The 12439-nt window shown below is 37.0% G+C and overlaps 1 protein-coding gene across 1 annotated transcript; it reads left to right on the forward strand.

Annotated features, from left to right (window-relative positions):
* Nucleotides 1–498: 498 nt before the first annotated feature.
* Nucleotides 499–3764, forward strand: LOC136209496 (putative glycerol-3-phosphate transporter 4). Its single transcript, XM_066000968.1, has 3 exons — nucleotides 499–1764; nucleotides 2800–3339; nucleotides 3416–3764. Exons 1-3 carry the CDS (start codon nucleotides 732–734, stop codon nucleotides 3451–3453), a joined length of 1611 nt encoding a protein of 536 aa, XP_065857040.1. The 5' UTR covers nucleotides 499–731; the 3' UTR covers nucleotides 3454–3764.
* The last annotated feature ends 8675 nt before the right edge of the window (nucleotides 3765–12439 follow it).

A 12439-nucleotide genomic window follows, 5' to 3' on the forward strand; every position in this document is an offset into this window, starting at 1 on the left:
ACTACAAAGAGCATAAAAAATCATAAAAGGTACAAAATACACAGAAAACAATAAAACATATACTTCATTGAAATCTTAATCCGCAGAAAAACAACTGCAATCGAATCTTCATCATTTAGACCCTTCCAAACATTCAGATCTGAGTCATTTCTTTTGTTGCAACCACGAAGATATATTGATCCACGTATAAAATAAATCGTTTCCGTTCTTGCTAAATCCGAAAAAGCTATATAAATAACAGAATAATAGAGAATAGATATAATTCAAACGGATAAAGAGATCTAATAAAATATATAAGCACAAATAAAAAAAATAGTAAATTTAACCCGACAAGAGAAGGAATAAGGCGGCCTCAAAGTAAATCCACTATCTTTCGTGTTGTATTATAATGTTTTTTTTTTTCATAATAATAATAAAAAAACATTTTCTAAGATATAACCGGGCGGCTAATTAAAGATTTCTCGATCGGTGAATTAATAAAAAAATTGTTATTGTGGTTTTGAAACTGCGTGGCTTTCAAGCATACGAATTGCAGTTCAAAAATTCCACCATCTCGCCACGTGTACTTCTCCTCTTTGCGAGTTCCCTCCGTCCCCTCTTTCCATCTCCCTCCCGCCATTTTCATTCTCCCTCTTCCTCACCTTTCCTCTCTCTCTCTCTCAACAATAACGCTTTCTGCGTTTCCTTTTTCAACGATTACTTTCCCTTTCGATCAACTCAATTTCACACATATGGATCGAATTTCTGATTTGAGGAGGAATGCGCCGCCCGGGATTTTGCTTTTCAGAAGCATAAGAGGTAGAGATTGGACTCTTAATACATACAGATATGTTATTTTGTTGGTTACTTTCATCGCATATGCTTGTTACCATGCCTCTAGAAAACCGACTAGCATAGTCAAGAGTGTATTGTATCCCGAACCCCCAAAAAGCACAGGCGCTTACCCTTGGCCAATTGGTAAAGTCTTCGTTAAAGATGAATTTTTGGATACCAGCAAAGTTGCGCATGAAGAAAGAGGATGGTATCCTTTCAATGGGCCGGATGGGACATCGAAATTGGGTGAGATTGATGTTGCTTTTCTTGCTTGTTACTCTTTAGGTATGTATGTTGCTGGTCATTTAGGGGATACATTGGATTTGAGGTTGTTTTTGACTACTGGAATGATTGGTAGTGGAATTTTTGTGGGATTATTTGGTATGGGATACTTTTGGAATGTTCATTTGTTTTGGTTCTATTTGGTTATGCAAATGTTTGCTGGTTTATTTCAGGCCACCGGTTGGCCTTCTGTTGTGGCTGTTATTGGTAATTGGTTTGGGAAAAGAAAGAGGGGTTTGATAATGGGAATTTGGAATGCACATACCTCAGTTGGGAATATTAGTGGTTCTCTTCTTGCTGCTAGTGTTTTGGAGTATGGTTGGGGATTGTCTTTTATACTTCCTGGAGCACTTATTGTAATGGGAGGGATTTTAGTTTTCTTTTTCTTGGCTGCTTATCCTGAAGATGTTGGATTTCCTTGTGTGAATGGCCTTGATGCAAAGGTAGAAACTGTGTCTTGTGATTTGGAGACGCAGATACCAAAAGCAAATGCAGAGCAGGGGGTGAAGAATGATATTATGCAGAACGGATCTGCATATAAGAAAAGTGTTGGGCTTTATGAAGCATGTTGGATTCCAGGAGTTATACCATTTGCATTGTGCTTGTTTTTCTCCAAGCTTGTGGCTTACACATTTTTGTACTGGCTACCATTTTATCTCAGCCAGACAGGTTAGTTTTCCTCTTCCCCCAATTTTGCCTATTACAAATATATCTTCTCTTTTATCCATCTTATATATTGAGCGGTTTTGGATGTTATTTGGTGGAATGTGCTGTGCTGTGTTGTTTTGAGTAATAGAGAAAAGGTTTCAATTAATGAATTAATGCTATGATATAGAGGGTTTAGAAGGGTTAAAATGTGTAATTAGGTGTTGCTATGGGATATGAGGTCAGAAGTGTAATTGTAAACAATGTTCTAACTCACCCAAAAAGGTACCTCAAAGGAGAGGGTTCCCTCACACATATAAGGAGTCATGGGTGATCCCTTCATGCCCATAATCATCTGGACATGGGTGATCTAACATTGAATACAAAAGCTCTGATACATGTAAACGGAGCCCTAACTCACCCTAAAAGGTATCTCAAAGGGAGGGGATTTTCTCATATATACAAGGAGCCATACAGTTCCCTAATTAAGCAAGCAATGTGAGATATTTAACAGTAATCCTAAGAATGTAATTCAGTTATTCGAGCATAGGTTGAACAATTATTTAGTTACTTCACGGAAATGTTATTGCAAAATGCTTGGTGGCGTACATATAACCAAATTTATGATTATGCTTAACGTTTCAAGTATGTCTGAAGTATCATAGAAATACAATATCAAATGAGGTTGTCTTATTCTAGAAGTAACATCATCATTGAAAGAAATTCTAGACTTTGCCACAACTTAATTGGTTGTGAAGTATATGCTACATAACACTCTTTCTCATTAGTATTATTTATAAATTTGGCCAAAACTGAGGTTTTATGTTGGCATCCTTTGAGATTAATATGGTGTAAGCTTGAGAAATGGCAAGTGTGTGTACTTCTGCTTCTACAATTTTCATTTTGCGTATATTATTTCGGATTGAGCACTCCCATTGTATAAGGTTCTCTCTTTTGTCAACAACTATAATTTCTACTGTATGTTTAAATGAGTACTGCAGTTTGCTTGTGTGTGTGTGTATATATACATATGCATCCTTTAATTGTTCCTTTTTCCAGAAATTGGAGGAGAGTATGTGTCTGTGAAGTCTGCCGGAAATTTATCTACTCTATTTGATGTCGGGGGCATTGTTGGTGGGATTCTTGCTGGTTACCTATCTGATAAACTTAAAGCTCGAGCTACAACGGCAGCCAGTTTTACATATCTTGCAATTCCTGCCTTGTTCTTATACCGGTGGTATGGTAGCGTCTCAAAGACTGTGAACATTATGCTCATGATGATTGCTGGCTTGTTTGTAAATGGGCCATATGCACTCATCACAACTGCAGTTTCCGCGGACCTTGGGACGCACAGTTCTCTGAGAGGGGATTCTCGAGCACTAGCAACAGTGACTGCCATTATTGATGGTACTGGCTCACTTGGTGCAGCTCTTGGTCCTCTTCTAACTGGGTTCCTTTCAACTAAGGGATGGGATGCAGTTTTTGGGATGCTGATGGTTGGCGCTCTTGTTGCGGGCCTTCTTTTATCACGTCAGGTAGCAGCTGAAATTACTGAGAGAACCAGTAAACCTTCTTCGGTTGGATGGCAAAGTCATCAAGGTATGCAAATCTGGGTATCCCCGTGCAAGTACCTGTCCTATGTTGTAGTTGGAACTCACTTGCTTTGATTTTGCAGGTCGGGCATCTCAACCACTTTTAAGCGACCAGAAATGAAAATCAGGTAATGTCTCATGAATCTTTACAAAAAAAGAGAATGATGAAGAAAGTTCATAGGCTGCCTAAAATAACAAAATGACAGTCTGAAATCCCAAAAAGAATCTGTAAGTTTTTAGTCAGTTTTGTGTAGTATATATGTACACCAATATACTGATGATGCAATATGTAAATTATATCAATTTTGTAGCATGACTTGCAAGTAGCAAGTGGCTGTAATTGAGAAAATGGATGTTGACACAGTTTTGTATAATCAATATCTTTCATTTTTGACACATATTGATGGGCACTCTGAGAGCTTTTTCTCTTTTTTCTTTATGCTTCACAATCTTGTTATTTTCTATATGCAATTTGTTTGTTCATGTACTCAATCAAATCATCTAATCATAGTATGGATTCTTCTAGAGAAGCTAATTTCTCCTTTATAAACTAAGAATAATAGTAGTAATCAAATCATATAAATCTGGTATGTTTAAAACTTTATGTGCTGATATGGTTACTGAAGAATCATCTCATGGCTACTTAGTATTTTTTTTACGGGCTTAATATATCATTTGTCTCGTGAATTTGTTTAAATTGGTCCTATGAACTTTTAAAGTATCTCGATAGTCCCTTAAATTTGGTTTAACTATTCCGATAGCCCTTTCCTCCCAACAATTGAGCAAGTAACTATTATGTGAATTGTGTAATACAATTTCAAGGTCCATGCAATATATCTTCTGCATGCAGCTTATTTTTTTGCAACCAGGAACAGAAACAAGGGGGACGTGGAGCAGTGACGGAGCCACAAATTTACGTTTGGGAGGGCTATTTTTTTTTTTTGCCTCTAGCATCCTAAAACTTCATCGTTTTGGTGTGCTAAATGCTAAAAGATTAAAATTGCTCCGCTTAAAAAGAGTAAATATCTTTAATGTTTTATAAATCTAACACTAATTTTTTATAATTTTTTTTATTTTTAATTATGAATTTCTTATAATTTTCATAAAATAAAATTTAATTTAAAAATTAAGTTTTTTTTGAGTCTCAAAAGTAAAAAAAAAAACATAATCTCTGGTATAGCATAACGAATTCAACTATCTTAACATATTGTAATAATACTACAAATACACCAATATGAACGAAAATTAGGAGGGCCTGCAATCTACCGAAACACCACTACTCAAGGGTGGAGCTAGAGCTCCCCAAACCCTAGGCTGGCTCCGCCCTTGGCCTGGAAGGGATCATACCCTGACTGTTTCCGGCCTCCCGGGCCGTTAGAAGTACTCATATTATGAATGGTTTTGATTCTTTATTTCTGATAAATTAAAGTTCGAAGTGGTTAATCAAGTCATTGAGTTTATTAAATTAGACGACAATTTTGAGTGTGTGGATGATGATGTATTAAGCCAAGAATACGCTGTTTTCATATGCAAACCAACAATAAGGTTTTTTCAGATGAAGCTGGCTGTTACAGGCTGTTTGTTTTGGTGTATAGTGTCGACCAAACACATCTTTATATTGACAAGTGAGATTTTGTTTTCTTTTTCGAAATCTTTTAACATATATATGATTACTAATATATGATTCGTCCTCTATACTGAATTCAGTAGCAAACAACAACATCACCCTCCTTTTTTATCCTAAAAAACTCTTCATCTTTTTTATTTTTCTACATTGAGTCCTAATTTTTTTCAATTTATCACATTAACCCTCATTTCATTATAGTAGTATACATTCAGCTATTAACTGCTAATATTAAGCTTGGTTTAAAATATATTAATATATTTCAGTTATGTTTGAGATTTTATTTTTTTTATAGTAAATTGAGAGATTTTTACTTTCTAGAGCAATTGCCTTTTTTTTTAAAAAAAAAAAAAATTCTAATGATCAAAATACAATTTCAAATATGGTAAGGATCGAGATGGGATGAGAGAAAGAGTTTTGAAGGTTCTGATCCTAAACCAACAAAGGTCAAACAAGTTTACATGTTTTGGGGAATTAAATCCCGAGATAAGAAAAAATTAAGTTATTTAAAAAAGTTTGAAAGCTTTAAACTACAGTTGCATTGATAATAAAAAGACCGATTCTTATAAATGGAAAACTTTTCTATTAGTGATTGTGAGTATGAACCATTAGACATGCTCTTATAAATAAAATGAATCGTAATTGTCGTAATACGGGATACTGATGAATGATGATGATGATGAGTGATTATGTTGAATAAAGTGTTTATATATATTTTCTTTATATTGTTATTTAATAACAAAAATGTATATTTGAGATCTTAGATATTGATATATGGCATATAAAAAAAGTATGGTTGATTTGACAATCTGGGATTAATGTATGATATTATGGAGTTATGAAAGAAAAAAAACAAAAGATTAATAAGTAAATCCATTAACATTAAAATGATTATGATTAGGGTTATTAGAATGCTTTTTGTCAGCCGCCACAAAGGTGTGAATTAGAATCATATTCTTATGACTTTATTAGTGAGAGAACATGCTAGAAAATCAGAAAACATTAAGTTAACATTTCCTCCATTAATTCTAAATTCCAATATTTGGGTGCTCACTCGCTCGCATAGAATATTGGATATGTAACGAAAAAAAAAGTTTCACCTTATCAACAGAAACTGTTCTAATATCTATAACATGATCATTGGGGATTTTTTTTTTATCAACAGAAACTGTTCTAATATCTATAACATGATCATTGGGGATTTTTTTTTTTTTTATTGCGTTCAGTGAATATTTTTTTATTATTTAGATTATTTTTATTAATTTATTTAATATATTTTTATTTATTGATTAATTTAAAATGGTGTTTTCTATGGTTACTTTAAACATTTTAAATATTAATAACAATAGTTTAATATAATTTTATCAAACACTAATAATTAAATAGCTAATAATAAACAGCTAACAACAACAACAAACAGTTTACTGTAACCGCAAACAACTAACAACTGAACCAAACAGACCCCAAGTGTTTAATTATAACAAATAATATAGTGATTGCCTTCAAGACAACACATTACCCGAAACGAAAATTATAAGGGAAGAAGGGCTTTGCCGCTCTAAAGATTGATATGAGTTGATATCGTATAAAATGATTCAGATAACGTGGCATCTCAGGGACCCTTAGACTGAATACCAGGTGTAGAAACATAGACCTTCGAATCTGCCAAAGAACTTCATGGAACATTCCCCGTTAAGGAAAACCCCCATATAGCTAGGGCAGAGACTTATTCTTATGGAAGACTTCTCTCGAAGCCATACTTCCAATAGAAGAAAGAATCCTAATACAAAAGAGATTCCTAGAAGAGGAACGATTCGGTCCAAACCTTATAAATAGATAGGTATGGTTACACCAAAGGGTACGGTAACACTACATTTTCACAAATAGTCCTTAGTCTTTAACCCTTCCAACACCAATTGACTTAGGCATCAGAGCGGGATCGTCGGACTTTGGCCCCCTCTCTTACCCCATGTTCCATTTTACAAATATAACTTCGAAAGACTCAGCAGGAGACTCAGACGTTTAGTTATAAATTCAGATACTTAGATATTATTGGTGCGGTAAGTGTGGACATCGAACAAAACACGTAAAATTCAGAAAACTCAACGATGGCGGAAGGAAATCGCATCCACTCAGAAATCCATAGAGAAAATAGAGAAGAACCCATCCTAGAGCCCAACACCAAAGATTGGTGGATGAAGTAACCCATCGATTCTACCAGAATTTGGAGCAATGCAACAAGAGATGGATGCCATTAGGGCCGCATATGTGATAGAGATGACATAGTTAAAAGAAAAGCTAAGAAAGACTGAAGAGAACCTGCAAAATAATTTAAACAATATATGAGAATCCAGTCATCGTCTAGCCCGAACGCTAAAAAGACACGCCCGAACCCCATCCTCAAAAGAAGGTATGTGAAGTCCGACAAAAGAAGGGAGGATTTAGAAATCTCCAAAGAAAAGACCAGACAACATTGAGAAGAGTGAGGCAGATGTTGCAGGCTATCACCTCGAAGGCGTCGATCACCCCATGGAAAACATGGTGGAAAAAATAATCTAGAAGCGAACGAGGATAAACTGATTAGTAAAAAAGAGATGTATGAAATCATTAGGAAGGAGATCTGGGCAAACAAAGATAAATTCGATATATACGTCGGACCTTCGACCCTAACAGATACATGTGCACATTTGTCTAGTGAGATACAATACCAACCGATGCCTAGAGGATTTCGTATCCCTGCCTTCAGCCAATATGGAGGCAGCGGAGATCCCATAAATCATGTAAAAAAATTCAGAAGGATTATAGAAGCAACAACAGCTACAAATGCAGTCCTCTATCGCCTCTTTCCTACAACTCTGAAAGAATCAGTAACCTTTTGGTACGAGTAGCTCCTCCCTGGATCTATCCACAACTTCAACCAGATGGAAGAATCCTTCGTGGATCACTTTGTGACTTCCATACCCGAAGGAAAAACAATACATGACCTGAATAGAATGGTTCAGATCGAAGGAGAAACCCTCACCCAATTCATCGAACAGTTTCAAGCCCTAGCCGGGGGGAGGGGGGGGGGTTAGGAACTAATATAACTTTTTCCTTTTTAATTAAGCTGACTTAATATATTTTCTTGAGTTTGTTAACTCAGCTTTGGTCAGCACGGCCAATTGTAGCGTAAGATAGCTTTAGTCAGATGTTGACTAGAACTATTTTACAGATGAGTTGGGAATTGACACTTTTGTGGTCAGCTTCCAACTCAGCACTCTTATTTACTCAGTGTCAATTTAAACAATTTATATGCTGAGTAAATATAACAAGCAACACATACAGATATATATATATATATATATTGAGAGAGTTAGAGATTACTCAGCACGACTTATCCTGGTTCGGCCTCTCCGCCTACGTCCAGTCCCCAGAATCCCTCCGGGCTTTTTAAATCCAATACTGAGCTCTTTAAAGGTAGAGCACAAACCGTTTACAAGACAGTTGAATATGCAAGAGTACCGTCCTCTATTCGTCTACTTAACTCCTACTAAGTGCTATAACCAAACACCTAGATTTCTCTACCACTAACACCGAGTACTCAGCACAACACTCTCAATTTTACAATTGATACAAATTGTTCTTTTCGGATGAAGAACACTTTAGATAATTACAGAAAATCAATCTAGCTTTTACACAAGAATAGAAATTTGGTGTAAGATCTCTTTTGGTTTTTGTGTGCTTTGTATGTATACTCTTTTTTTTCTTATTATTTTCGACTCTTTGATCCAAGAATGATCATGTCCTTTTATAGTTGAGATCTGAAGTAGAAATGATTTGAATCTTGGATTTGTCCGTTGATCCAAACGGCTCCTTTTTGAGACAAAGCCCTGGTCAGCTTTAGGTTTGCAGGCCAATCCTGTCGTCTAAATTTCCACAGTCGTCAGGCTTGTGTTCTTCTTGCAGGTTTCGTCTTCTTATGCCAGTTTGTCTTTTTGCTAACGAACAGTTGACCCATGCATCTCGAAATTGGCTTTTGCGTAATTCCAAGGTTTTGGATTAGTGCAGACAGTTGTCGGATCTTGTCTTTTAGCAAACGGATCATTCATGCTGTCCTGAAGATCACTCAACTTGATTTTGATAGTCGTTGTCTTTGATTGTTGTCAATTCATATACTGAGTTCTCTTTTACTCAGCTTCCATGGTCAGCTTCATTCTGCAAGACATAGTTCTTAAGAAGACTTTTCTACTTTTGATACTGAGTTTCGTTCCACTCAGCTTCGTTGATTAGCTTGATCTTTAAGCTTCTGTTCTGAAGATAACTTATCTTCTTTCATGCTGAGTTCCATTTTACTCAGTTTGTACTGTGATCTTATGTTGACTTCGTCATGTCTTACTTTTTATTTCTATTTGTATTTATATTTATACTCAACATTGAATAAACATATTAGTACAATTAAATCAAAGCACTTAAATTTAATTGTCCCTTAATCATGGATTAACTTAAATAATTTTGTCAAATCAAAATCATGTGGAAAGGTGTTTCAACAAACTTCCATATTTTGATGTTGGCAAAATATTTAATTGATGGAACTCAGCATTGAGATTCCCCATGATTGAAATTCTTTTTAAGCTTCTGAAATCACTCCCCCGTAAGGGTTGCATCTATTGACTTAACTTAACTCTAAACCTTCTAAGATTCAATTGAGTAAAATTAAGGCATGCTTATACTGACTTAGTTCATTTCTAGACCTTCCAAGATCTAATTCAGATGAGCCTAGTTCAGCTTTTCAGAGGAGGTCAATGTGTGGAATATGTTTTGACTCAGTTTTGATACATGGTTAGTTTGAAATCAGAGTTATGGGAAACCTTTTTCAGAGCAAATGTATCAAGTCTAATGTGTACTGAGTATATTCCTTTTTCTTTTGTTTGTTTGTTCAATTAAGACAGATCAGCATAAAGCACAATACATAAGTAAGCATCACATAAGATTAATCAATTTTGAATGCATAATTTTATAGATAGTCAGCAAGAAAAAATACGCCAGATAAGGAAAACACTAAAAATACAAGTCAAGAATAAAAACTAGCAATTCTAGCCAGACTATTTCTTCCTATTGACTTGGGCAGAATTGACTTTGCCTTTTCCCTTTTGCTGCTGACTACCAGATGCTTCTCATGTGTGCTGAGTTCTATCAGCTTGTTCTTTCTCCCCCGTTTTGCCAGCATCGGGCGGAGGAGGAACGAAGGTGTCGTTGAGAGCAGCACGAGTTAATCTTACGGAATAAGCCTTAAGCCGTTTCGTGCTTTCCCTTAGACCATAAAAAACTAGAACACCATCGTCCAAGGTAGCACCGGGAATTCGGATAGAGGCACTGAGCATACTCAATATATATTCTTGAGATTTTCCTACCCATGTGATAGTGTCAGTCAGCATAGCATAAGCTTGATGGTACATCTTAAGCAAAGCCGAATCATAGAACTGACGTTGAGCATTCGTGTGGAGCACATGTTTGTAGGTGGCTCGGGAGTATTGCAACAGTTCGTTCGTCTTGAGTTGGTCAGTTTCCATTTCTTCCTTACTCAAGTTGAGTAGGCGGACAGCTTCGCTAATTTTTTCGACCGAACATTGAGAAGTTGAGGAGATTAGCTCGCGAGTGCCGGTCAGCTCAGAGTTCAACTTGGTAAAGTGTTGATTCAACTCAGCATAGGTAGCATAGCCCGTGTTGACTATAGAAAGAGCATTAATTTGGCCTTGAAGGGAATCCATGTGATTCACCATCATTAACTGCAGTTCGGCCAGCTTGATGATGGATTCTTGCTTGGGTTGCTGTGTTTGGACCGTTGTCATGACACTTACTAGATCTTTGAGACCCTTGATCTCATTTAGGAGCTGAGTGACAGACGAGATTTGTGGTGACTCAATATTTGCAGACCCAGCAGCATCGGCATGAGTAATGTTTAAATCCTAGAGAATAGTTTGAGCGGAGTTAATAATTCGACGTCCAGACTCAGTAGCATGAAGATAAGCATATTGTGCCTCAGGATTTTGCTCAGTTGCCAGAATTCGAGTGGAACCAGAGGGGCCAGCTTGGTCAACAGCTGGTCTTTTATTTAAGTCAGCTGCAGGAACTGACTTCTCAACATTCTGCGATATCGGAGTGGAAGGAGGTGGATCAGCAGAGATATTGACCTGCTCAATGTTGGTTTGAGTTGGTGTAGGAGGAGTCAGCTCAGTTTGAGCAGGATTTTCCATTGCATGCTTTCCACTTTGAGCAGCTAGGACTTCGAGCTCTTGCTCGACAGGGATTGGATTTTCTAGAGTCTTGGCTTGTTCCTCAGGATGAGTAACAGAGGCTTGCTTTTGCTGAAGTTCTTTTGGAGAAGGCTCAGTGGGATTGGAGAAGAATTTGAACTGCATGTCCAAGAGATCAGTGATGGGATCCCGTAGAGGAGAATCACCTAAAAGGTCAATAACTGGAGATCTATGAGCCTTTTTCTTAAGTCTCCTTAATTTCTTAGCCTTTGGAGGAGAGGGGTCAGCTTGAATAGAATCAAGAGATTCAGAAGGTGAATTTACCCTTAGGTCAGTATTGAGTTCTTCCCCGGCTATGTCTTGCTCTGTGAACTCAGCATCAACTGTCTTTCTTGGCACAGTTGGATTCTCAACCTGCTCAATATCCGCTGTTTGTTCTTGCACATCATTATCTTACTGACATGGCTCAACATCATCACACTGACCTTCCTCGTTTCTTAGTTCTTCTGCTTCTTGATCAGTAGGGATTTTTTCAAGGTCAATCTCTTGGCTTCTCACGAAGTGGGAATCATCAGAAACAGCAAAACCAAGAGGGACAACATTAATTGGACTTAGACCAGAAGATCTCTTCTTCTTCCTCAGAGGTGTTTCCTCACTTTCGATTTCCTCAGGCTCATCTTGCCTTTTTCGTTTACCAGTTGACTCAGGTTCTTCCTGACCCTGCATATTACTATCCTTCTTTCCCTTAGATATGAATCGAATCTTTTTTGGGACAGCATGAACATCTTTGGAACAGGTTTGAATGGCTTTCCTCTTCTTCTCTCGCTTAGCTTGGTCAGCAGGTTCAGCCATGACGTTCTTCCCTTCCTTGGGTTGCACATCCTGTACATCATCGACTTCTTCCTCATTTTCCTCAATGACCCCTTTTCCCTTCTTGGACTTGAGGGGTTGGTTGTATACTAACCCAAACAGCAGAGCCGTTGTGATTTCAGTTCCCCAAGTCTCAGTTTCATTAATCATGTCTATTTGATGATCTTCAAGGATTCTTGTAACGAGGGACCCCATCCTAAGTTTCCCAGTACTTCGTTGAAGTGCACCAATAAGAAACACTGGCATATTGAGTGGTTGATAGGTCAGCATGTGCCAGATGAAGCACTGCTCGAAGTTTGAGGCTGATGATGCTGAGTTGATTTTAGGGAAGATAAAGTTAGTCAGGATGTAGTGAGCCATCTTTTGATTCTGACCCATGC

This window comes from Euphorbia lathyris, chromosome 1, assembly GCF_963576675.1.
Source record: "Euphorbia lathyris chromosome 1, ddEupLath1.1, whole genome shotgun sequence".
NCBI lineage: Eukaryota > Viridiplantae > Streptophyta > Magnoliopsida > Malpighiales > Euphorbiaceae > Euphorbia > Euphorbia lathyris.

Coding starts and splice junctions, on each gene's coding strand:
- LOC136209496 (XM_066000968.1), top strand. CDS start 732: ATGGATCGAATTTCTGATTTGAGGAGGAATGCGCCGCCCGGGATTTTG. Junction 1,765..2,799: donor ATTTTATCTCAGCCAGACAG/GTTAGTTTTCCT, acceptor TCCTTTTTCCAG/AAATTGGAGGAGAGTATGTG. Junction 3,340..3,415: donor TGGATGGCAAAGTCATCAAG/GTATGCAAATCT, acceptor TTGATTTTGCAG/GTCGGGCATCTCAACCACTT.